Below are 27,806 nucleotides of genomic sequence, written 5' to 3'. Positions count from 1 at the left end.
AACCTCTAATCTTCTTCAAAATCTTTGGAAAGCAGAGACTTGAAGCATTGTTGTTTTCCAGTACATAGCACTAATTTAAGTATTTGCTTGATTTCTAATAAATTACGTTGTGAAATCTCTTTTCAAACTACATATGTTGAAGATTTTAAGCCATTTGAACTTAACTCTTAAATAAAAATGTGTATTGCGGTGCATTCAAGTTAAAGGTCTAGATTAGTTGATATAGAGAGATGAAGGTAGAAGAGGAAAATGCTATTGAGTTCAGTGTCAGCCATTATCGAGGTTGGCAGAACAAGCTTGAGAGGCCACCTCAACTCAGTTTTCAGTACCTGATTACAATCTGGAGTTCTTTCAAGAGCACATGCTACCAGGAAGGATATCAATGAGAGCAACTTGTGGATGTCCACCTTCAGTTGCACGCATATTAGTTTCAGAAAAGTAATTGTTGGTAAATCCTAATTAGTTTCAACGTTATCAATAAAGCAAAACATTGGTAAATGTTTCAACTTTGGTTTATTAGGTAGAACTGTCTCTAAAATGTTCATGCCCTAGCTTGAGCCTCCTGTAATGTCATTCTTCATATAATTCACTGTCTCAAGGAGAACGTTTAAAGAAAAATGATGTTACATTCGGGATTGTTTTCACAGTGCAGTACTTTATAATTTTCAGCAGTGAGGAACATATTCTGTAAGAGTAATCAGTCAATGTAAAATGGTGTCTTGTAATCATTCGAGCTCTACAGCACTGAAAAAGGCTCCTCGGCCCATTGAGTGGCACCTTCCTAACTGTTCTACTCCCATTTCAAGCACTTGTCCCATAGCTTTGTATGCCTTGGCATAGCAGTTGTGCATCTAACTACTTAAATGTTATGAGGTTTTCTGCCTCTACACCCTTAGAGCTAGCGAGTTTCAGATTCCCATCACCCTCTGGATTGAAAGCATTTTTTTCTCATATCTCTGCTAAACCTCCTGCATCTGACCTTAAATCTGTAATCCTGGTCATTCATCCCTCTGCCAAGGGGAGATATTTATTCCTGTCTATGCCTCTCTCAATTTTATACATCTCAGTTATGTCCTCTCCTCCTCGATCTCATCTGCTCCAAGAAAATCAATCCCAGTATGTCCGATCTATTTTTGTAACGAAAACTGTCCAATCTAGGCCATATCCTAGTAAATCTCCTCTGTACCCTCTTCAGTGTAATCAATTCCCTCCTATGTGGATTCAAGCCCAAGAACTTAACAAAAGCCTTGCTGAAATACTCTAGTTGTGACCTAACCAACTTTTTATGCAGTTCCAACATAACCCCTTTGCTCTTAAACTCTATGCCACCCATAACACCCATGTGATATTTCCTGCCTGCGTGTGTAAGGAGGAATTTGTAAGGGTGTTAGAATTTCACTATAGAGTTTTGTGGTTAATGGTTTATTTTCTTTTCTGTAAGAAGCATCTATTTATTTGTAATACTTAGTGCCAGTATATAGTCTGTGCTGTCTGGGTCCAGGGAATTCTGTATAACTGGATAAAATCTTTTACTTTTGTGACGACTTAAGAAATAATATGGCTTGATTTCCAGTGTGCAGCCTTAGTTAAGATTAACACTAAAATGTCTCACCTTTCTTTCCTTACAAATGTGCACTAAATCTTGGGAGCTTCTTTTAAAATATGCAGTGCAGCTAGAAACGCAAAATCCATGCATTGTTACCTTTTTTGTTTGTTGTAGTTTTCTCACCATTTTACAAAGATACTGACTTCTTTGGATATAATTACTCAGGAGTTGAATCACTTATAGTCAGTGAGCATTATTCATGTGCAAACTTTGTCAGTGGGTGTTGGCATGTTATTCAAAAAGGGAAATGGTGAGGTAGTGTTATTTGGAGTAACATTACAGCTAAATCTAATTTCGTGCTTACACTGCAAAAGTTTTCTACAGAAATCACAAAATGGCAGTCAGCAAAACTGTCCACTGAATAGATTTCACCCCGCTTCTAAATCTTTGGATACTGAGGTTACTTTTGCTTCTGCTGGTCTGGTTGATAGAACTAGTTCAGCAGAGTGCTGACCTGATTGCTTTAGGCAATTACTTCGTTAATGTTTTTGAGTATGTGTCACACTCAGGTGATGCTTGGTTCTTTGCATACTTTTAATGTATTTTCCTGTAGCTTTTTCTTCGTGTTTTCATGACCTGAGTTATCCCCATCTTGCAGGTACACCACTGCTACGGATTTCTTGGACTTGTCAACAACTATTTTATTTTATTTATTTTTAAATTTTTTCCCCACACCTTTGTTCCTGTAAAAGATGGTAATCTTTCATCATTAACTCCCTCTAAAAGCATTACTAAGGTTATTATAACCATCTGCATTTTTGTTACTGATTATGATGTTCCCATGAACATAAACAGTGAACAGCTGTGTCAGAAATTGTAACCTATCAAGAATTTAGTAAATATTATGTGTATTGCATGCTAATTTTTTGTGTTTAAACTAAAGCAGGCGAAAGTCAGTTTGTTGGGAGATATAATGTTCTGTTCATTACATTGAAAATCGTTATTTAATTTTATCATCAATATATTGAGATATACAAACCAATTTGCTTTTTACTCCATTGCTTAAATGTTTTGTTTTCTAGGTCCTTAATTCCCAGTGAAAAATTATCTTTTTCATTTGTTTTAGCAGCCACCATTCTTAATGATGGTATGCAAATCCACCTATATACCAATTAAGCATACTGAATAGCCATGAAAAGTGCAACAACAGCTTTTGAAGTTCTGGTGAGAGGAAATCTTAGTTATCTTATACAGTTCAGTCTGCCTTCAGCAGAACAGTTTTCTCATTCTCCTTTTAGAATATGCAAAAAGCTCTTGAAGTGAAAACTCAATATGAATCGGACATGGCTATCGGTGGCTACGCTGCACTAATAAATCTTTGCTGTCGACACGATAATGCAGAAGAGGCAGTGAACCTTAAACAAGAAGTGTAAGTACACTAGTGCAGAAATATGTCAGTTTAATTTATGCTGATATATGGACCTTCCTGAATTAAACAGGTAGTAATCTTCAAACCCCCTTCATAAAATATTTATCGGTGCCTGGACCATGGCTAAATCAAAAGTGAGAGTTGCTACATATTGATTTTATATAGCATGAAGTTGAGCATTGCACCACTGCAGCATTTGAAGAACAAAATAATGCTCTGTTCAATTGTGAAAAAAATAACCTTTCTTTCCTCCTCCTTATTCTAAAATTTAAGGGACCGTAAAGATTCCTCGGCTGTCCTTGACATAAATAAATACTTGGCACTTGTGAGGGTCTTAGCTAAGCATGGCAGACTAGAAGGTAAGCTGACTGCTCCTATAAAATAATTAGTTTTTCAAGAAAAATGGCAGTTAAGCATCTACACCTCCATAAGGAGAATTTTGACTTTATTTTGCTGGTATATATCCTGTGTTCAAAGATTATATTAAAGCATTGTGCATGCTAATTTTCATATGAATTCAAATAAAAGTGCTGGACAGTGCAACCCATTACAGTAGTTATAATGGCTTGGCAAGCTTGTCATTTATATTTTGCACAGCTCAGTGCATTTGCTTTTTGTTTGAAGCTCTTTTTGTTAGCATAGCCATTCAAAGTTTGAGGAACATGACTAGTGGCATAGATTGCCTCCTGTGCCTCTACTAATGGTTTTTATTTTTGTTTTAGTATGGCAGTGTACAATAACTTGAATATGAAGTTGTATAACATTTTCACAGTTTTAATGCGCTATTGGGAAATAAATGTTTAGTTTAATTTCAGAATTATATATAAAACTTAAAATATTTTGAAATAATTTAGTCGTTTGAATTAGCAGCTAAAAGCCAAGCTGTTGAAATAAGAGAAGGGACTTGATCAATTCCGTAAGGAAAACTAATTTGTTCAGATTATCAAACCTTTTTTTATGGTAGACTGTTAGAAAGCTTTCCTTCGCTAAGACTGGATAATTAGTATCGGCTCTGCAAACAGGCTGTATCGGTATCAAGCCATTAGTCTAGATGTAAATACAGTGTAAACACATCTTAATTATCTGGCCTCGTGACAAACCATCTGCTAGAGAAACAATGGTGTGATTTAGCAGATGCTATCATTGAAGGATAAAAGCATCCATTTACTGAGATTGTGCAGCTACAGGGCAGGCTGTGCAGGGTTATACAGTGCAGAGTGGGCACACAGATACTGCCTATAATTTGTAGTCACAGTGGCAGAGAAATGATAAAATCATGCCATTGTGGTGTATAATTGTAGTCTCGCATAGATATACAAGTAGTAATTAACTTGAAATCTGCATTATACTCCAGAATTTGCATTCTTGCTCAGTTAAAATGCCATTTTTGAAAAAAAGGCAGTTTGTTTTTCTTTTGAAATAAATTTTGTCTGGGAACTTTTTGTTTTGCATTGTAGATGCTATTTTAATCCTAAAGGAAATGAAAGAGAAAGAGGTTGCTCTCAGAGATACAACCACCACTTCGTTCTTCCATATTCTGAATGCTGTTGCCTTGAAAGGAGAAGCAGATGCAGTGAAACAGCTACTTGAATCCATTGTCAATTTGGGCTTGGCTAAGCCAACTGCCAACCTCTGTTCACCATTGATCGGAGTCCATCTTGATCAGTAAGTGGAAAAATCAAGATTTCCCAAAAGCAACAAACTAGATATTCTTCTGAATTAAGGGCACTCCTCTCATATAGTTTGTGCTTATTTTACAAAATACTCTAATTTTTATGAGAAGCTTTATTGTCTGAATGATTAGTAATGCAGTATAACTTCATGATAGCATAGGAGCAGAAGTAGGCCATTCAACTCCAGTCTAGATTCCCTGTAGTTGGTTATACACTGGCAAACCTCACTTCAATTCCCTTCTGTGGTGTACTTAAAACAGTTCATTGCTTGGTTTTGGAACTTGCATTCAACTCTTCCTTAATTTTTAAAACTGAGTTGCATCATCAGTTGTGATTCTGTAAACACATGCATACCAGTGACTCCCAACTCTTCCCTTTATTGATGTTGACCATTTGTGCTGCAAACAATCACATCCTGGATCAGCTGTAATGTTTTCCAGCTAAATAATTTGACAGGTCAAAGCCATAATTTTCATTCCAGCCATCAACTATATCTTTACTGTTAACGACATTTTGGTCTGAAGCAGACTGATCACAACCACAGTATCTGGTTTAGCACCGAGCTGAGGATGGGGTAACTTTTTTTTGGTCTCCCATCAGACAGCTACCTAAGGCTGTTGGTCCCAAATCTGTTGTCTCTCTTGTGGTTTATGGCTCTTGGCCTCACTGCCTCGTAATTGAAACATGTGGATGGCAATTTTGGTCCTTGTCTATGAAACTTCTCCAACACATGCATATTCTTCAGTACTGTGACTCTAGTTGCTTCTACATCTGCACCATTGCCTCCTGTGACTTAAATTGTTCTGGTCCCACTTTTAAAATTTAATAAACTTGAAGCACCCTGTCATGATACTTTCTTTTTAAGACCTTATATTCAAAATGTTTTGATCAAACCGTAGTTTGCCTGAATCATTTTTGTCTGGTTTCAGTATAATACTCTGTGTCTTTGAAATGCTTTGAGGTTTTTTTTCCTAAGTTTTCGCACACACACAAGCCCCCCACCACCCTACATGATAAATACCTTCTCTCTCCACTCTCCACCATACACATTCAAACTCCATATGTTTGTGAAAAGTTGACAGGTTCTGTCTATTCATGACTGTATGGAAAGTACTATTAAATGTAGGAATGATTCAGGGGCAGCCTGGTGATCTGTGAGCTCTAGTTTGCTCCAGTATTTTATTTTTGGTCTATTTCTGTACAAAATTTATAATTCTCACATGTAGAAAATTTAATCTAAATTTGCTGATGTCAATTATTCATTTAACGAGTCATTGGAAAGATTTTTGAAAAGATCTTTCAAATGTGTATTTAATTATTCTTGAGCTAAAAGGACAGGTCAGACACTTTACACGCAGCAATTGTGCAAATAACTGATAACATTATGGTTTGCAATGTCTGGTTCTATTTTTATGTTCTAAGCAAGAATAATTATTTAATTTAATGTAATCTTGTGTTGTAACTTAAGTATTTATTTGAAGTGAAATTTGATTCAATTATTTGATCTTTAAAACTTCACTTAACATTTAGAAATGAATATTTTGGATTTTCATTCAGTTTCTCTTTGAATGTTAATTTAAAGGGTGACATCTTATGATAACATGACAGGAAACCAACTTGTATATTTCCAAGTCTAACAGTGCAGAACAGTCAAATTTACATATACAATTGACATGACATGATCGTTGAACCACTCTGCATTAATGATAGTATCCACTAACGTTAATTCAACTTCTTTGCATACTGCCAGGTTCAGAAACTCCTTCAAGATGGTTCTTCTTGTGTTGTCATCAACACTCCTTTTTTTCCTAAATTGCACAACTGTGCATTCGTGGCCACATTCTTGAAATATTTTTGAGGACTATTGCTGATCAGCATAAGTGAACTGAGCTTGACAAATTGAGACTTTTTTTTATTTCTATTGCCATGTCACAAGATGTTAAACTTAGTCTTAATTGCTCTTTATGCCTATTGGATATGAGTTTCAGGAATGACAGCAGAAAGGAATGGCCTACAGACTGATCATCAGTATCAAATATCTTGGAAAGACAAATCTTACATGCACAGTTGCACATTCTGGATGAACCTCTTGCAGGAATAAAACCACCATTCCATGTAATCAACTCAACAAGTACCCTGAATGTATTCTGTTTTGTATGCTTTACAACTTGCCTTTGTCTTAAGATGCTGCCAAAGTTTGATGTACAATTGATGTTGTTGCATTTTATTCAACTGGCTGTTCTTAGCGGGGAGCTTGAGTGTACTGTGTTGTGAGGCTATCAACTACTTGTGATATCATAATTAACCCAGCCCTTTTAATTTAACTTTCCTGATAGAAATAATCAGCAGAAACCTTGATTAATCTTTTGATCTGAGAATGCTCAGACTTCTCATCCAACTAACTCATTTTGAACTGCAGTCAAACTACATTCTGTCCCAGTTTGTATTCTACAACAAGCACACTTGCTGACATTTCATTAAAAGATTAAGGTTGTATTTTATAATGAATAAAGTATCCGTTGAGAGAATCCTAGTTTGATGGGGCAAAGAACTGAACATATAAATATGGTACTAGGTCAAAAACAGGTGTTTTGCTAAATTGGGGGTTTTGAGATACATTAGGGAAATGGTCAGGATTACTGCTCACTTCTCTGTTCTAGGAATGCTTCGTGTATACAAAGTGCAGAGGTGTTCTATTCTTCAGCTCAGGCATTCCTGTCCTTAATTAGCTTTTCAGATTGTCAAACTTGTCATCTCAGCCCTTCAAGGAGCATGATTGAAGTGTCAATTCAGAATGTAAACAATTGAGCTTGCTCTGCTCTATGAGGTATACTGAGTAAAATTATTGTGCCATTCAAGGTATTGTTTTGAGAATGGGGCTTTATATTTAAGTAGTTGCTAACGAAATATTTTGATGGGGGAGGGGTGGGGAAAGAGTAAATGCAAAGATAAAAAATTAAAAGGGACACCAACTTCTCACAAATGAACACAACTATCACTATTAGTTACAGCTGATTAAGAACGAAGTGTTATTGTAAATATCTTGTTGATGTTTAGTGAGGCTGACAGATATAAAATGCAATAATAACTGCAGACTTGGTCGTCTTTATCCACCTTGCATATTTTGACCAGAGACAGCTATTTTTCAGACCAAAGAATTTCAAACTGAAAACATTCGATCTTTAAGCTTAAAATTTGTGATGTTTATCCTAAGAGTCACAGTACAGAATTTTAAAAAGTTGGTTACCTGAAGCATGTTTCCTCTCACCCTATTTTATACTGTATTCTAAGGATAGTAAAGACTTCTGTGTAGCTTGCCTTATTTTTCAAACTCCTTTTTTTCCATTATGATTTTAGCATCACCAACGATGAAGGACAAAAGTAGTTCATTTGCTTTGCGGAGACAGGACACTGATAAGATGATTTTTCGTCAAGGATCATTGGGTTGTAATTAAGTTGCATTCATGGCTATTGCATTTTGAAGGATGATTGGTAAATGACAGGCTTCATGTGCTTAGCATGGACAGCGTTAGCAATTTTTTCTGTCCCTGTCAGAAAATCCTGTTGAGGCTGATAATGTAAATGCAGCATATTATTCCGAACAAAAGAGCAGGGAAATGAGCTATCTTGTCTAGTCATTCAGTTGTTTAACAGTGACTTCCAGTTAGACTTAATTGGTTGGAAAGCACTTGACATGTGAAGTTACAGCTATTTCGAAAGCGTGTTTGAGTAAATTTTAAAGTAAGTGACAGCTAAATTGTACCTAGGGAAATTATAAAGCCTTCAACACAGTTAATTTTTTGAGGATTAGTTGTAATTGCAACACCAGTCTCCTTGAAGATTCCTCATTATGTCTAATGAACAGAGAAACATTTAGCTCAGTAAAGAGCCAGTCCTTTTAAATGTATGATTGTGCAAAGCTGATTGTACCGTGTAGAATTGATTTCCCTGTACACTAACATCTGGTTTAGATTTGCCGATTGGGATTTGTTACACAAGTGTCTTTTTTTGCCTCCAGTCTTTTTCTTTCCACCCTGCCTCCCAACCCATTTTTATTTTGCTCCTTTCTCTGAGGTTTTCAGCTTCAAAAGACAAGCTTTTCAATCAGTAAGCCTGTCATGAATTGCCACTTAACTGAAGCTTTTAACATAACGTTACCACACTACATGGCAATTAAAATCAACAGTCCACAATGTTTTCTTATATAAAAGTGAACTGTCTCTTGCTTTTCCATTGTAAACTTCTTCACCACCAAGCAAATGGAGACTAAGCTGTTGAATAGCAGCTGTAAGCTTTTCACGGCAGTGCTCTATTGTTTGTCTAGTCTGTTGCTTTTATTTAGTTGCACATCTATTCACAGATAAAAAATTAACCTATAATTTTGTCTTCATACAGAGTGACAAAAATTTGAATGTCTCAGTAGGGTTCCACTCACTGTACTGTAAACATGGCTTGGGAAGGGTATAAGGTACATATCTATCATGTGAAGCCCCGTTTATATGGAAGAATAGCACTGTGTTTAGATTGTAATGATCCAATTTAGTTATTTCATTTTTGGAATTGAGACTTTTTTTATTTTGCAATGTTTAATAGGTTGCCTGAACAAATGCTTAATGACAGTGTAGCCTGTTTTTTTTAAAAATGTTACTGAGGCAGTAGTTTTATTTTTTTAATTATCACTGCATATTCTTCTCCAGCCAAGAGGGTAAGACAATTCTGATCATAGGGGAAGGAAGACTTTGGTTCATTATTAATAATGAAAGGATGAACATTTTCTTTTGCAAATTTTTATCGTTATGTCGCTTACAGTGAAATAACAAATTAACTCCAGGTATGTGGTCACAAAAAGAGATATGTACAGGCTACCAAATGCAAACACCTAATGGCACACTACATTTATAATTCCTGCATCCTTGATTTGAGGCAGGAATTAAAAGCATTGCCTCGGTGTAGCATTCTCTTTACAAGTCAACTACATACTAATGTCATTTTGCCCACCAGGAAAAGTAAAATAATAAAACTGCCAATTTGGAATTTGGTTCTGTGAATGCATACTTCGACATTTGCATTTTTGTCATTTGAGTTGTCAGGTTGCAAAAAAAAGGATTGCTAATAAAACTAGAGATAGATTAAAAAGTAAGTGGTAATTACGTCCTGAATGCTTCCTGAAGCTCCAGCATTGTAAATAAGGGTGCAATGACTTTAGTATTTGCAGAAATGAAGACATTAAATTGCTATTTTTAAAATTGTGGTTGTTGTTTGCTGGGCAGTTAAGAGTCAACCATTTGTTGTGGGTCTGGAGACACATCTCGGTCAGACCAGCAAACAACAGCTGATTTCTTAACCGAAAGAACATTAGTGAGCCAGATGATTTTTACCATGATCCCAAACCAAAAGGAACTCTGGGTTACTTGTCTGGTGACTATTGGCTTGGACAGAATTTAGTTTGGGATTTTGCAACTTGGTGCTCTTCTCTGTTGCTTCTTACACCTGCCCTGTATTTCCCCAGGATGCCCCAAACTCCTTCCTCTGAGGCCAAGGTTGTGGAATGTGACCACTGCCTCCATCTCTGCTGAGTGTGAAAGATACGTACCTCTGATTGGCTGATGATGACTCTTAGTAAGTGGGTCTTCAATGTGAATCCTAATACACAGAGAAAGCCTTCCAGCCACCAGGAAGATATCAGTTAGCCAGATCCTAATAGGGTGCAAATCTTTCTCCTCTCTTCTGTCAGAATTAGTGCAAAATGGGCAGGTGCCTTCCCCCTTTGTAAGAAGAACATTTTTTGAACTGTGTAAAGGCTGCTTTATATTGTTGGTAGACAAACAGGAAGCTGGAAGAACACAGCAAGCCAGCCAGCATCAAGAGGTGGAGAAGTCAGTGTTTCGGGTATAACCCTTCTTCAGGACTAGATGTGGGGATAGTTTAACATTTAAGATTAACATGAAACAGATATCAGTAAATGGGCAAATCCTGGTTGAACACCCCAAAAAACTACACTTTAAATTGCCAGTGCCATCAAGCCAGATCCCACCCATATGTTGGTGATGCTGTTGGTCATGAAGTCACATTAAAACTTTGTTTCCCTTCAAAGAGATTCCTATTCTTCATTTTCAAAGACCTATGCTTGGAACTCCCTCACAGCCTGTCCGACTCAAGTTGCCTCAATGATTGCTTATACTTTGGTAGTTTAATCTCTCTTCCGAAGACTCTGTTTCCAAACATCTAATTATAACCATCATTTCAGCTTTTATCAAACAGCCATTTTTACCAAGCTACTGTTAAAATTCTTTAAGCTCCAGTCTTTTTCGCTTGTGTCAAGATTATGCTGCATTTTGGGTTTTTTTTGGCCTCCATTTTCAACTGCAGTAAAACTATGAATGTCTCCCAGTGCTGCTGCTTAGTTCTAACTTTGCTCCACAGCATGAGCCACCACATTCTGGGATGACTTCTGAACTGTAACTGCCCCTTGTCTGTCAGCAGAAACATTTGGAGGCTGGAGCCACTATTTGTGTTTCAGCACTCTCCCAACTCTGACCTACACCTGATCTCTCCCAACACACAACCCCAGAAATATAGAAACGAGCAAACCTTCAAAATCAAAATTCATCTCCATGATGATGTAGCATGCTCCAAGATGCCCTTAACATAACTTTAGGGTTCGCTGGATGTTTTAAAACTAATTCAGGTCTGACTTTCTCTGCATTACCATTCCTGCAAACTTTCCAGATAGCAAACCTTTAGCTAAGTAAGTCTAACTGCTGCTTTTGCAACTCTGTCTCTTCCATGTTGATTTTGTTAAATAAACATGGTAGACCTTCCAATCCTTCATTTGCTTTTCGCGTTCTGATAATAAAATTCAGTATTTTAATTACCGTATTAATTATTAACTTTTTAAGTAACATGATCCCAACTTTTGAACTGCACTTGACTTCCAGGTGCTTCAGCAGCACTTATCCCATTTTTAACTGCTGTTTTAGTTATAGGACTTAAAGTTTATATTCTGAAGCACCTGAACCATAAAGTAGATATTCATGGCAATGTTGACACACAGTCTCCTGAACTGATGTCATGATTACACCATTGTTTTCTCCAATTCTGCATTAGAAAGACTGAAACCTTGTTTTTAACTTTTGCATAAACTCAGAGGTTGTTTCCCTGATTTCTAAGTTCATGGTCTATCTTGTTCCTATTTCTTATGTTCTAAACATTGTGTTTTTGTGCTCAGGAGACAACAAATTGAGGGTAACCAGGGGGCTGATGAGAATAAGGAAGATAAAGTTATTAATATCAGTAAAGCAGAGATAATAGGAAAAGTCCAAAGGAGTAGTCGCCAATAAATTACCAGTACATGTTGCCCTATATCCTTGGACTCTTTCTAAAACAAAATAAGGGGCTGCAGATTTAATGGGTGTACTGGTCATATTTTCCAAACACTCCAGATTGTACAATGGTTCCAGCAAATTGTAAATTAACAAATGTAACACCATTAATTAATGGAAGGAGGAAAGGGAAAGCAGGGGACTACAAGCTGATTAGCCATCACTACTTAACTAACAGGGCAGCACAGTGGCTCAGTGGTTAGCACTGCTGCCTCACAGCACCAGGGACTCTGGTTTGATTCCAGCCTCTGACGACTGTGTGTGGAATTTGCGCATTCTCCCAGTGTCTGTGTGGGTTTCCTCCCCACATTCCAAAAGATGTGCAGGTCAGGTAAATTGCCCATGCTAAATTGCCCATAGTGTTAGGTATTAGTCAGGGATAAATGTAGAGAAATGTGTCTGAGTGGTTACTGTTCAGAAGGTTGGTGTGGACTTGTTGGGCCAAAGGCCCTGTTTCCACAGTATAGGGAATCTAATCATGTAGGGAATAATCTTAAAAAAAAACTAATCTAAAATGATGATAAAGGAACCAGTAGATGTAGTGTGCTTGGATATGTAAAAGGCATTTGTTAAGGTATCAAAGAAAATTAATATGCATTTAAGAACTCACTGAGTTCAGAGTAATATATTAACTTGTTTAGTGAATGAATAAACAAGCAGGAAACAGTGACTAGAAAAATGGGGCATTTTGGAGTTGAAGTTTTGCTTAAATGAATGTATCCAACTTTGCTGCTGATACAAAGCTAGATGGCAGTGCAAGCTATGAGGATATAAAGGCTGCAACGAAATGCAGGTAGGTCAGGTTGAGTCAACAGCAAGATAGCAGATGGAAAATCATGGTGTTATTCAATTTTATACGACAAACAAAAAGCAGAATATATTTTAAAGGATCTGAAACTTAGAGACTGTGGTTCATTTTATATATATAGCTTAGGTCCATGCTGGGTCCAGCAGGCAATTAGGAAGGCAAATGGAATGTTGCTTTTATCACAAGGGAACTGCGAGCCAAGTGCAAATAAACTTTGTCCCAGGCTTCCATAGCTTTGTCAGATCTCTTGGAGAATACTTTGTGCAGTTTGATTGCTACATCTAAGGAAGTACGTAATTTGACTTGGGACTCAATACAATGATTGTAGTGCCAATTGGTTGGTGGCTTGACAAAGTTGTCCTATGGTGAGTTGCTATGCTGTCTGGAGTTCAGAAGAATGAGAGGTGATCCAACTGAAGCATACAAGATTCTGAAGGGCTTGACAGAGTTGTTACTGAGTCATTGCTTTGCCTGGCTGGGAATCTAAAGCATGGGAACGTAAACTGCTTGTTCTCAAATTTTTTTCTGGCCTCACTTCAACTATTTTTGCTCCTCCTTTTGGTGTATGTTACAGGATCTTGTTTTGCGTGTTTTGTACATAGTGCCTCAAGTTTGATGGCAGAGCTATCAATACCCTTGATAAAGCTCCCTTCTAAAGTCCATCACTCTTCAGCTCCTCTCACTGAAACTTTATAATACCCAATGTTTATGCCTCACCTCTGCTCTTTAATAGTATGATATTGATATTAATATGTGAAGCACTGAGTGCCTTCTATGTAAACTTCTATCTTAATGCAGGTTGTCATTATTATTTTGGTGCTTTTTTTAGAACCAGGAGTTGTATACCAGGTAGGGGTAGACAAATAGTAAATCTGAATAGGAACACAATGAAGGGAGGTTCATACCTCCACAACTGGTTCTGGACTTGATCCAAGGTCTGCCCTTTCAGGTCACCTGACCAGCTTTCTCAAAGGGACACATACGTGACACGCCTCACCTTTATTTTAAAACTCTCATCAATAAATGTACACAAAAATTATAAGTGTTATACTAGCATTGTAGCTAACATACATTATTAGGAATATATACAAAAAGATGTGGAAAAAGTAAATGACCCTTCTAGTTTACATTAACATGATCAGTCTCTCAGGAGGTTGATGATTCCTAGAAAACAGTTTCCTTGTTTCAGGAACTTTTTCCAGTGTAGTCTCCCGGGCTTCCAGAAACTCTCTGTTGTTCTGCAAGTACATTCCTTCCTGCTGTGGTTGGTTTGTGATACTGCTATTGTCACCTCCCTGGGCATGACTGACCCTGACTTGGTCAACACCACTAGTCCCATCTGCACATGCTTGGTATTCTGAGGACTTACTCCATTTATGAGGTGTGACCACCAACTGGTCTGCATGTCTCCTCTAGACCAGTTCATCCCTCGTCTGCACTACATATGATAATGGTCCTGTTTGAGCCACCATCACTGTTGGGCTCCATTTTTTCTCAGATGTATAATTCTGGGTCAGCACGGTCTCTCCTCTTTGGAGTAGCCTTGACCTTGACGTTCCTTGTCATTCCCACATTAAACACAGAAAACTCCTACCTTCTGTAGAGGTAGGGATACAATTCGGAGTGGTTTCCAGGACTGGTCCACACTCCAGATGAAGGCTCAAAACTGGGACACCAGCACCTTGTCATCCTGGGAAAAGTACATAATATATTGCCTGGTAGTGGCAGCCTTGACAGGGCATCTGAATTGACATGTGCTTCTCTGCCTGACCGTTTTGATCTCGTGTGAGTAGGCTGACAGAGCCAGTGCCCATCTCTGTACGTGTACTACCACCATTGATGGTGTTTCCTGTGTGTTGGCCAAAGATTGAGGGTTGGAGGATTATATATGGTCAGTTGCCTGAAGTGCCTGCCCTAAAGGAAATGGGTGAACTTTTGACACCGAGCACGATGCTCATTCCTCCTTTTTCGACTTGAGTGTAATTCTCCTCAGTCTTGATTCATAGAATACCACTCATAAAAGACATATGCACTGGAGTGGTATGGGGAAAGAAACTCTGATAGATGGATCTGTTGCAGGCCTACTTACAGATTGGGGTCACGAAGAGTCTCAACTGCCGCTAATAGTGGCATGTGGGACTTTTCTGCGACAAGCAATTTCCTTTAGCTATTATGTCAGCTGTGTTTCTGAAAACCATGGATCAAATAGTAAGTGGATTGCCAGGATTCCAGTGTCATTTGGATGACATTTTGATTGCTGGATCCTTTAGAGAGGAGCATTTGAAAAATTTAGAAGAAACCCTAAAATATTTGCAGAAGCACAGCCTACAAGTGAAAAGAGAAATGAGTTTTTTTTTAAATGCTCCATAGAATATTTTTGGACCATGCAATGATGGCGAGGAACTACATGAGGCACCCAAGAAGATGGAGGCTATCACAAAGTCCCTGGAGCTGACAATAATGCAGGGTATCTGTGTTTTACTATGTGAAGTGGCATTTCTGCACACTGGTCCCTTAACTGTACTTTCACCAATACATAGCCCTTCAGTGGTGCCACTTGCTCAGTGCATGTCCAGAGTGTAATTTTGGCAGGCTTCAACAGTAGTGCCCTCAACATCTCTGTATAAACTGATTTGGAAATCATCAATACCACTGTGCCTGTATCCAATTCCATTTTTACTGTTTTCCTCTCTAGTTTGGGAAGGACCCAGAAATGATCCCGTACTGACAGTATGTTTAATTGAAATCCTGTTGACTCTGGGCCTTCTGCTTCCTCTACAGACCCAACTGACGCCCTGTCTACTACTTGGTTGGCAGCGTGCACCTTATGCCTTGTCCTCAGAATTGTTTCTTTCTGACCTTTCTTAATTTTTGGGAGTGAATAGTTATTGTCTAATTTTATTGCTTTTGTCAAGTTTATGATCATGGGAAGAATACTTCGCAGTTGGATGATTCATTGAAGGTGGGAGCCTCTTCAATGTTGATAATGTCATTGTTCCTCTTGCATTTTTTGTCACCCAATCACAGAATTGATGTCACTATCCCTCTTTCCTTTCTAGTTTAGAAAACGTTAATCGTCAGCTTTATTCAAAGACAGTTTTTCTGAGCATTCCATTACCAGGTATAAGTGGAATTAAAAATAAGCTCTTTGCCTCATGAAACTGTAATAAGCTGCACTGTTTCTGAACAGGATTTATTGTGTGCCAAGCGTTTTCTCGTGTAATTTGCTAGTATTCAATCCTCCACTGTCCCTTCAGTTTTAATGGAAGTAGTCAGATTGGTTTCTGTTCTGCAGGAAGCATTATTTATTTATTCTGCATTTGATACCAAAACAGGGATATCACCATGAGAAAACTTGGACTTGTTGCTGTCACTAAGAAAGAAATGTAATGCTTCTGAGTTGAGTCGTTTAATAGCGACACATTTAACATTCTGATTACTGTAACTGTTCTTTATAAGGTATTACTTAGTGTGTGAATTTCTTGAGCAAAACGTTGTCTCCTCAGACCAAATATAATTTAGAATACAGAGGATTCCCAATTTACAAATTTCTGACTTATGAATGCTTGTATTTGTGAATGTGATCCGATATGGAGTGTTATTAATTTTAAAGATCCAATGTGTGAACATTTCCTTGTACTTAGGAGAATGCCATTTCCAACTTGTGTATAAATCGACTCATGGGAATGGTCTTGGATTCACAACCCAGGGACTGCCTGTGTTGCTTTTAATGCTCAAATATATTAATGAGGCTTTTTGTTTTCTTTTTCAGGGGGAATCTACCTGCTGCCCTAAATGCAATAATTGATTGTCAAAAGAAATATGGCCAGATGCCGAGGCTTCATGATGTTCTGTGCAAGTTGGTCGATCAGGGGGACACTGATCTCTTACAGAAAGGTGGCTGATACTGGAGATACTGTGAAAGCCAACTGATTTTGTTTTGTGTTATTACCAGGCTCCCTTCCCTCTCACTCCAACTGAATTTGAATCACAGCATCCTAATTATTGTGTGCCCTTTAAAAGCAAATCTGTAGAATATTCCCTACATAAAAATTACGGCTTTTTATGGATTAATTTTCATTTGAGTTTGCTGTGTTAGTTCTGAACTTGACTTCACTGGTGATTATTTATCGATTCATGAATACCATAAAGCTTCATATGCTGCATTTTCAGCTGCTTGATTGGTAGATATAAAATTAATTTACAGGCAGTTGCATAAAAATTGGTGTAAAAAATTATTCTGAATGTTAAGTGCTTTTACCCCTTAAACTCCTTTTCAACGTTTTCTATTTTTGTTTTATATTTGATTATTTGAATGTTGGCACTGACCTTCAAGGAGAATACTGAGGCTTTTTTGCTGCTATGTAACTGATGCACTAGATCAGATTGTTTTTGCATTGAATGTTATTTCTTCAAATTTGATTTCTGCTCTATTTCAGTTTGTTTTACCTATGTGTTGCTTCTTCAGTTGGTATTAGAATAGCACCTCAAATTTCTGTGGCAGCAGAATGTTTTGCCCTAAATTGGTGTGAGGCATAAATTAGTGTCTCTTTTCTTGGTCTATTTTGTGGACAGTTTTTACCTTATGAAGTGAAGTCTCCCATAGGAACTAAGAAAAATGTTATGAAATGAAATACTAATTAATTGAAATTGATTAATTAAGTGAAGTGACCAGTAGTAAAACAAAGAAAATATTTGTGTGTAAGTCTTAGCATATCTTGTGTGAACTTCCAAGTATTTACATTCAAAATTACTCAGTGATGCAGTGGCTGTTATGTTGCAAAAAGCACAGATTCACATTTTGGGTGAAAACCTTCAATTCTATATATTTGCATTATTTAGTAGTTATGGGGATATTCAAAAGAAATTGCAATATATTAAAACCAGTGGGTTTATTTGTAGTGAATGGCTGAGCACATTGAGCTTGTTTTGGAAAGGAGGAGAACCTGAGCTGATAGTATACTAATAGTTTGCATAATAATAGAAGTTGAGAATTAATCTGGATGAATTGTTCCAAAGTTTAAAAACCAGGGGCTAAATGAGATGTGCAAAACCCAGTTGGTAGAGGTATTAATTTTTGGGGGGCAGCTAAGAGGTTTTTGGTGTCTTTCTATTTCTGTGCTGCTTATGTTTTATTGACATGGAATATGTAACCAAGGAAAGCTACTAAGCTAATTTGTCCAAATGGATTCAGTAATAATTAAATGTGATACTGCAGAGGTAGCGAAGACGGATCAAAAATGAAGAGGCTTGTTCGGACGAAACGCATTTTCATTTCCTGTAACTTCCTTCTCGAAAGAACCTTCCCACTTTCCTCAAACTAAAATCTGCATTGTGACTGGACAAAAGATGTGTTAAATTAACTTTTTGCCACTGAGAAGCCAAAGTGATGGGTAGAACCTTGTGGAATGTACAGTGCATAGAATTTTTTTTTTGCTAACATTTCTTGGAATGAAAAGAAATTAAGATTTAACTTCAGTTTTGATGATTGTTGAATTACATCGCTTTAAAATTTTCTCTTGTGCTTGCAGCTATGGATTTTGTAAACCAGGAGCGAGGTGAAATGACAATGCTGTATGACCTTTTTTTCGCTTTTCTTCAGAGTGGGAAATACAAAGAGGCCAGAAAAATTATCGAGGTGAGACTTCATCCTATTATGCTGTTCACATAGCCATTTTAGTTTGAACAATGAGCATCAATTAATATTCTGAACCTAAGATGAGTATTAGTCTAATTCTGACTGATGCAATTTAGTCTACAAATTGAATAATGTTAACCTTATTAATGTGATAAGTATAGAATTTCTTCTTTTGATGTCTGCATAATGCTGCAATAAGAATTATAGCTATTGTTTTTGTTAGATGTTATTCAAATTAAAATGTTGTTCTAGCTTGGCTTGATTAAATTGTTCCATTTGTGCCAAATATTATGGTTGCATATTAAAATTGTGATTGTAGAACAATTAAATTAAACTGCAAGTCCCGAGTGTATAAAGTTCTTAATCCCCTTTACTGATCAATTCTTTTGTTGTGCTTAAAAGCAGCGGAATTTAATTTGCAGCAGACAGAGGGTGAATCTGGTCAGATTTACTATAGGACATGTCTGAGAGCAAATAATCAGCCAGTCTGCTGCAGCATCATATTAAATTCAACTTTTCCTTCCTGTAATTCCTTAAGCAGCTTATGCTCAGCCAAAGGTGACTGATCACGCAACTACATTTTGCATACTGTATCTGGTCTTGATTAAAATCTTTCCTAGTAATATAAAGGGATAAGTTGGAGTAAAACTATCTGTTTGTCCAGCGTTTACATTTTTTTGGAGTACTGACATCAGGAGATATGTTGATCTAATAAGACCTTGGTACTCTTGTTGGAGCCATTTTTTTAAAAAAGTGAATTTTAATTTTTATCTTAATACATATAATGTCTTTTCTATTTTCAAAGAATGTATTCTGATCTTGCCGTAAGACTTGTTATGAAGAGTGAGAATAGGAGTAGTGTATTTAATTCCTCGAGCTTGTTTCACCATTCCATTAGGTTGTGTGAACTGAAACAATTCCAGTTACTCAATGTTGTTACATACTCCTTTTAAATCTTTACCTGACTAAAATCTATTGATCTCAATCTTGAAAACTTGAGTTCACCCAGCATCTGAAAGAGAGTTGTTCTTGAAACAAATAAAGTTTAATTTCACTCTGAAATGGAGCAGCTCTAACTTAAGGCTGTGTTCCATAATGCGTCAAAAAATTAGATCTTTGTGTCAGTGCAGTTGAGTCCCTTGTTTTGAAATACCTCAGTTTGGACCACTTTAGTCTAATGATTATAGGTTTTGGCCTGCCAAATTTGAACTTTAGCTGCAGCGAATATATTAAGCCATCTAATATGGAAATAAACTCTTGTGTGAATGGTGATAGGAGAAACTTGACACGATGACCTGAGAGCATATTACAACATGAAGTACTTTTCCATATTGTCACTTGTTTGTTTAGAGATGGCATTAAAGGATCCTTTTGACTACTCATCTCTTCTGATGTGATACATGTTGTTTGTAGCTTCCAAACACCGCACTTGTTTTTTCTAGCTGACCATTTGTATTTCTTTAAAAGTCTGTGTAAATAGCCAAGATATATTCTACTGAATGATTGCAGTTGGCAAGATGACCAGCCATAAAGCAATAGGATCAGAGTCATTATTGCAAGCCAAGTTTGTGCTTTTGCTGATCTTTTACCTTTATTGTTCTGAATGATATGCCAGCGTTTTAGAATTTTTTTCTCAGGAATTTTCTGCATGGATTTATACTTGAAAGATTAGAATATTTAATGTTAGTCTTTAAACTAAACCGAGAGTCATACTTGGAAGCTACCTCCTTGTTCTTAAAGGTTGCTGGTTGAACAAACACATGCGCACAGGGGATCAGAGAGGACAGTCAGCTATATGACTGGAATGACTCAAAATAAAGCCAGCAGCATAGATTCAATTCTCATACAACTGTGATAGTTCATGGAACCACCTCTTCACATTACACTATTCTTACAGAGTGATTACCCTCAAGTTATATATAACTACTCCTGTTTCGTTAATGGATGGAGGTTCTTTGTGGACAATGTCTCTGTACCATACCGTTGATTTGTTAAACAAAGAAGCTGGGAGTTAAAGTGAGCAGGAGAGAATGAACTATTTTAAAAAATAGAAGTTGCTGGAAGTGTACGTTGGGCAATTAGAATGTGAAGAGGAAAGATTGTATTATGATATTTCAGTAATGTATTCACCAGAAAATGAGCTTAATTGACAACATGAAGAATGTGTGGGCGATTCTACTCATTGTACTTAACATGGTGTGGGCTCGACCATGGCTGACTACAACATGGCCTCGTCTCCACTTTCCCGCCTGCTGCCCATAACCCTTCAACCTGCAACTAATCACAAATCTGTCAATCTTCAGCTTCTGTTGCAATCCAGGGTAGTGAATTCCACAGATTCACAATCCTTTGAGCGAAGTAATTTCTCTCTATTTCTGTTTTAAATCTGCTATGCTGTCTCATTCTAGGTTGCCCTACGAGAGGAAACACCCTTTCTTCTTCTACTTTGTCAAACATCTTAAGCATTTTGTGTACCTCAATTAGATCTCTTCTCAATTAGACAAAACCCCTCCTTTGTGGATGTAGTGAACCTCCTGTGTAATATCGCCAATGCCATTACATCCATTCTCAAATAAGATGAACAAAACGCTGCAATTATCGTCATAAAGATGTACAGCACTGAAGCAGACCCTTCATTTCAACCCCTCCACACAGACCAGATATCCCAACCCAATCCAGTCCCACCTGCCAGCATCTGCCCCATATCCCTCCAAACCCTTTCTATTCATATACCCATCCAAATTCCTTTTAAATGTTGCAATTGTACTAGCCTCCATCACTTCCTGGCAGCTCATTCCATACGCGTACCACCCTCTGCATGAAAACGTTAGGTCTCTTTTATATCTTTCCCCTCTCACCCTGAATCTATACCCTGTAGTTCTGGACTTCCCCACCCCAGGGAAAATACTTTGTCTATTTATTCTATCCATGCTCCATAATTTTGTAAAGATCATCCCTCAGCCTCTGATGCTCCAGGGAAAACAGCCCCAGCCTGTTCAGCCTCTCCCTATAGCTCAAATTCTCCAACCCTGGCAACATGCTTGTAAATCTTTTCTGAAGCCTTTCAAGTTTCACAACATCTTTCTGATAGGAAGGAGACTAGAATTGCACACAGTATTCCAATGGTGGCCTAACCAATGTCCTGTACAGCCGCAACTTGACCTCCCAACTCTTGTACTCAATACTCACATGAATAAAGGAATGCCGCCTTCACTATCCTATCTACTTGCGACTCAACTTTCAAGGAGCTATGAACCTGCACTGCAAGGTCTCTTTGTTCAGCAACACTGCCCAGGACCTTACCATTAAGTGTATAAGTCCTGCTAGGAGTTGCTTTCCCAAAATGCAGCACCTCGCATTTATCTAAATTAAACTCCATCTGCCACTTCTCTGCCCATTGGCCCATCTGATCAAGATCCTGTTGTAATCTGAGATAACCTTGTTCACTGACCATTACACCTCCAATTTTGGTGTAATCTGCAAATTTACTAACAATACTCTTACGTTCACATCCAAATCAATTATATAAATGAGAAAAAGTAGTGGACCCAGCACTGATCCTTGTGGCACTCCACTGGTCTCAGGCCTCCGGTCTGAAAAACAACTCTCCACCACCACCCTGTGTCTTCTACTTTTGAGCCAGTTCTGTATCCAAATGGCAAGTTCTCCCTGTATTCTGTGAGATCTAATCTTGCTGACCAATTTCCCATAAAGAACCTGTCGAACGCCTCACTAAAGTCCATGTAGATCATGTCTACCACTCTGCCCTCATCAATCGTCTTTGTTACTACTTCAAAAAAACTCAAATCAAGTTTGTGAGACATGATGTCCCACGCACAAAGCCATGTTGACTATCCCTAATCAGTCCCATAAACATGAATAACAAGCATATGGGATGGACACAGTACTATTTTAATAAAGGCTATTGGAAATATTTTGAAATTACCACTGTTTTCCATTTTTGAAAAAAAAAAGTTTGTAAAATAATTTGAAAATCATTTAGACAAAAAAAACTTCATTTTTATGAGCAATATAAGAATAGTACAGAATTAGCACCTAATTGAGCAGCTATGTATCCTGGGTCAGGATTTGTGAAAGCAGCCCATGTGAGTTTACTCAAATACAGATTAAATCAATTTTGGAGTGATAGAAAATCATTGGAGATACAATATAAACCATTTAAGGCTTGATATATGACGGCAACCCAATATGCGAATTATAGAATAGCTCTACAGCCTAAAAATCACACGACCTCAAGAACAGATGGCAGTTAGTGGAAGTGCCGGAGATCAAGCAGTTAGCCACAATATGTGGGGTTTCTTAGCACAGTCAAAACTATTTTTTTGTCTGTGCAACCAAGGCTATACTTCACTGCTGGTCAGAACAGCGATGTCGTCATCAAGAGCTGAAAGGCGTCATGGAAGTTGTCCTTAACAAAGACTGTCTTCAAAGTGAGTGTTCTCAACTCTGTCCCACAGCAATGCCATACCTGCTGCCTCAGCAAACCTCAACCCTGCATCAAGTTTAAAAAAAGTACTATTCAACAGCTAAAGATCAGCCAAGCATCAGGAGTAAACAGAATCCCTGCCACAGCACTGAAATATGATTTGAGAAGCATATTAGTTGGATTACATGACAAATTTCCTTATCCAGAAAGAGAAAAGTAGGCCATGTAAACCACAGCAAAAGTTATCCCAAGAATTCTCCTAAATTGTCTTTTCCCTGTTAGTGAAGATTTCCTTCCAGAGTTGCACTGTGGGCACATTATCTTCACCTCATGGCAACTATAAGAGAAGTGCAAGGAAAGCACCTGTACTTGCACATGGCTGTCTTTGATTCACAAAGCTCCCTATCAACAGAGATATTATGGAGCATCCTTCTTCATAATCATGCCAGTATTCAAAAACTTGTCAGTATTCCCCCCCACCCCCCCCACTTCATGATCTCAAAACTTCTTAAGAAAGGGATTCACCACAGACCTGGCTCTTCCGTCATATTGATGTTCTTCTTGAGATTTTTCATATCTTATTGCTGCAATGCTTCAGCTCCTTCTGTTCAAGTTCTCTGCATGAATGGAATTAATAAACTAAGTAAATGGGAACCTCCAGTGCACTTGGAGGCTGAGATCCAAGCTATCATTGCTGAGATCCAAGCTATCATCACTGAGATATGAGAGCATGGGTCTCACACTCAACATTTGTAAGACAAAGGTGCTCAACCACCCTGCCCCAGTCACACTGCACTAGCCCTGGTTATCAAAATTTGTGGTGTAGTCTTGGACAATATGCTTCACGTTTACCACACTTTGGACACCTACTGTCAGCAAAGACTGACATTGACAACAAGGCTGTTTTCAGTATGGAATGTCTTTAGATGGGAATGGTATGCCATTTGCTTAAAAATGCAGACGTGATGGAGCATGTTTATTTGGGATGGAATAGTTCTCCAACAAAAATCAATCAGTCTTAGGCTGGGACTAAAACCCTAATCTGACTACAGTTAGCTTGGTTCCACCACTTGTTATACATAAAGAGTTTGCGCAAGTTTTTTTTTGAAAGAGTGCATCAGCTGATTTCCAGTAAAATTGCTTTTGATATGTTATAGACAGCAGTTTAGAAGCATGCATCATTTCCTTTTGGCTTTACATTCAAATCCATGTCAGTTATTAATTTAATCTGCAATACAAGAATGAAAATGAGGATTTGCAGCATAGCCGTGCAATCATCTTACACTTCTGTAAAGAGTTGCACTTGATTTTGGAAGCTAAGAGATCACGTACCGAGGACCTGGGAAAATATTCCAATTTGGTGTTAGTTTAGACAACATGACAGTTATTTTTCTCAATGGAGCTTATTCATGTTTTGTTTTGAATTCCTACTCAATTTTGGAAGAGATTATGAGTAGATGAAGTGGGTATAATGGCAAAATTATCTCAAAATGCCCAAATTAGTTGAGGATATGTTATTCCAATCATGTAAAAAAAGCTGAGAGATGTTCGACTTTTGCCACAGGAAGTTTAATTTAAATGGAATGAATATTTTCTATCATTGCCATTATTCTGGAGTTTATAAAGTTCCTAGGCTAGTAAAATACTTGAGCAATAAGCTGTAAATATAGAACATCGATGAGGTTAGGAGATTTAGTTAAGCTGACCTAGATGTTCTTTTGAGGATTGAGTCTTAGTGTAAGTGAAAACTGTTCTCAATATCAAATGAAACTGAAGGATATCCGCATTTATTGCTTAGCTGACTTTGAAATGACAGGCACATCAATCATGTCTAAACACAGGAGATTTAATACTTGTATGTTGTGGATTTGTGTATTGTTGACATCCATGTCATTTGGGTAAGTGAAGATATTGAAAGTTGTAATCAAATGTATTATTTGTTCAGTACCCACAGTCAGACTCTTTTGTTTAATTTTCAGGATTCAATGGTGTTTAATATTTAATTTCATGCTATAGTTTTCATGCAAATCTACTTTATATGGTAAAGTTAGCATGAAAACACATCTGCTCCATCTACCTCATTGTAGAAAGCATGAAATTGTTGAGAACTTGGAGTGTATTACCAAACTGATTTAATTTTTAGAAAATCAAAATAACTTGTTTCATCTATTTATTTAAATCCTTAAAAAATGTAAAGAATTTGGAAGCTCAGATGATCACTCTGGTTATAATTGTCATGTAAAATAGATTTGAGGAAGCTATTTCATTAACATTGTTAGATATTAATTACACAATAGAATTTCCTTTAAATCTCATGGAGTGATTTCATGAAAAATTGATGTTAAATTCTTCCTATAAAAACTTGAATTAACGTAGTTGTATTAAGAGTCTTGAATATAAATACTATATATCACAAATGTTTTGTGGAACAGGCATAACAGCATCTAATTATTAATGCTGTTTTATGTCACAAAAACCTAGTTGCAATTAATGTAGTCATTTTTCAAATGATTAATTTAACGAAGTGCTGTTTAATAATAATTACTGATATCAAAAATTTCCTTCAGTTTTTCCAAAAATAAAAATGTGATCAATTTATGCCTGTGCCATAACAAAGTCATCCAAAGAAATGGATGAATTTTTGCCCACATATGTTTTATTATCCTATCCATTTTTCTCTTTTGAATATTTTGTCTTTCTGTCAGACTCCTGGCTTGCGAGCCCGTCCAGGAAGGCTTCAGTGGTTTGCAGATAAATGCACAGCCACAAATCAGGTAGGTGATTTCAGTTAGAAAAGCAAGATTATTAAGTTCATGGTTTATTGTACAAGATGATGGCTCATCATGCTGGGGTTGCTACAGTTAATTGGATCGGGGATTGCTCAGTTAACTAGAAACAAAGAGTTGGGATAAATGGTTCATTTTCAGGTTTACAGACTGTGACTTGTAGAATGCTGGGGGCCAGTGCTGGGCCTTCAACAATTTGTGATATATGTTATTGATTTGGATGAAAGCACACACTATATTGTAACCAAATTTGTCGGTAATACAAAGATAAGCAGAAAAAGGAGTTGAGAAGGCTAGAAAGAGTTTGCAAAGAAGTATGGATGGGTTAAGTGACAGATGGAGTATGTTGTGGCAAAATATGATCACTTTTCCAATAAGAATAGGAATGCAAAATATAATTTAAATGGAGAGAGATTGTGGAGGTTGAGGTACAGAGAAATGAGTATCCAGGCCGTGTTAACAAAATATTAATATACAGTAAAAGCAAGTAATGAGGAAGGCAAATTGAATTTACCTTTATTGCAAGGGGGATGAAGTAAAAAAGGGAAGCCTTGCTGCTAAACCAAAAGGCATTGGTGAGACTGCACCTTGAGTATTCTGTTAAGTATTGGTCTCCTTAACTGCATGTGAAGCAATTCAGAGAGGGTTCACTAATCTGATTTCTGGGATGGAGAGTGTAGTGTTCTGAGGAAAGGTTATAATAAGGCATATCCTCATTGGAGCTTAAAAAAAGAGTTGACCTTGTAATATGTAAGATTTTAAAGGGGATTGAAAGGATAAACGTGTGGAGAGTGTTTGTTTTTTGTTAACCAGGAATCGAGAACTAAGGAATGCAGTTTGAAAATAAGCTGCCTACAATTTAAGATTGAGATGAGGAATAATTTCTTCCAAGGGCCATGGCAGAGTAGTTGAGGCTGGATCCTTGAGTCAGAGATGAGGATTATAGGGGACAGGCAGGAAAGTGCGGTTGAGACCAACATTGGATGAGCAATGATCTTTTCAAATGGTAAATCAGGCTTGATGGAAGAACGGCACTTTCCTTCTGCTGTTCAGTGTCATCTTACAGAAAAACAAGTCAGGAGAAGGAGAAAGCTTGGTTATCTGTAGTACGTTGCCAATCCAAGTGAGTCATTTCAATAATTAAAACAAAACTTGCAATTCCTTTTTATAAGACCCATTATCATTAGACCGTGTGGAAGTCTTTCAGTATTAACAAAATTTGTTTACTTTAGATCTTTGAATTCTGAAATATTTCCTTAATTCGCTTCAGGTTGAAGCACTTGAGAACATGGTGGAAGTGACCCAGAAGCTATTTGAATGTGACCGGGATCAAATGTACTATTATCTTTTGAGGTTTTTCAGTGAGTAACGTTTTAATTTGTTATTAATCTTAAAGACCAGTGAAGATTTTTATGTATATGTGCATGAAGTACAGTATTTCTAAGTCTTCTAGCACTACACAAATTAATTGTATTCTGAAATGATGCTAATTTTTCAGGATATGTAATACTGACACTACAGCATTAAAGCTCTCCAGCATTAGAATGAGCAAAAATGTGTAATTATAATGCATTTTTTTGACAACTGACAGTTGGTTCATCCCAGTATAAATCCCTTGGGTGAAATGGGCAGGGCAGAAGAAGTTAATTGGCACACGATTGCTACTGATCTTTTAGTAACCTGGTAGTCAGTAATGTATTTAATTCTAAAGTCAGTTTACATTTTTGATAAAACATTTCCTTTTCACATCGTCGACTGTGAATTAGAATTGATTTTTTAAAAAGATTGTTGTCATTGTGCTGGTTCTTCCAATTGATCAGTTTATTCCAAGGATGTGTATGTCTCTTACAACCAGTGGACATTGCAATTATTGTTGCATAGCTGGAATTTGCATGCTGTATTATCTGTTGGGTGATTGGTGAGAATGAATCCTTTAAAAACAGTTTCTGAAGCTGATTTGTATTTTTCTATCCAAAGTGCATTATGGTTGTAGTTTATGTTAGTCTGTGCATGAGAGATTCTGCTATTTCCTTTGTATGCAATTTGTTTCCTTCTGTGTAACAGTGCTAGTGATTGTGAATTTAAGTTGAACAAATC

The 27,806-nt window shown here is 37.2% G+C and overlaps 1 protein-coding gene across 1 annotated transcript in view; it reads left to right on the top strand.

Moving 5' to 3' along the window:
- lrpprc (leucine-rich pentatricopeptide repeat containing) overlaps nucleotides 1-27,806 on the top strand; it is a 136,898-nt gene that overhangs the window by 74,173 nt on the left and 34,919 nt on the right. Inside the window, exons 21-27 of the mRNA XM_072580618.1 lie at nucleotides 2,845-2,975; nucleotides 3,249-3,334; nucleotides 4,433-4,640; nucleotides 16,611-16,735; nucleotides 18,370-18,476; nucleotides 25,629-25,697; nucleotides 26,980-27,070. Coding sequence (XP_072436719.1) covers nucleotides 2,845-2,975; nucleotides 3,249-3,334; nucleotides 4,433-4,640; nucleotides 16,611-16,735; nucleotides 18,370-18,476; nucleotides 25,629-25,697; nucleotides 26,980-27,070 — 817 coding nt within the window. The remainder of the gene's footprint in view (nucleotides 1-2,844; nucleotides 2,976-3,248; nucleotides 3,335-4,432; nucleotides 4,641-16,610; nucleotides 16,736-18,369; nucleotides 18,477-25,628; nucleotides 25,698-26,979; nucleotides 27,071-27,806) is intronic.

The sequence above is a fragment of the Chiloscyllium punctatum genome, chromosome 11 (genome assembly GCF_047496795.1).
Source record: "Chiloscyllium punctatum isolate Juve2018m chromosome 11, sChiPun1.3, whole genome shotgun sequence".
NCBI lineage: Eukaryota > Metazoa > Chordata > Chondrichthyes > Orectolobiformes > Hemiscylliidae > Chiloscyllium > Chiloscyllium punctatum.
The sequence above is the reverse complement of the archived record's forward strand: the minus strand, read 5'-3'. Positions and strand labels throughout refer to the sequence as shown.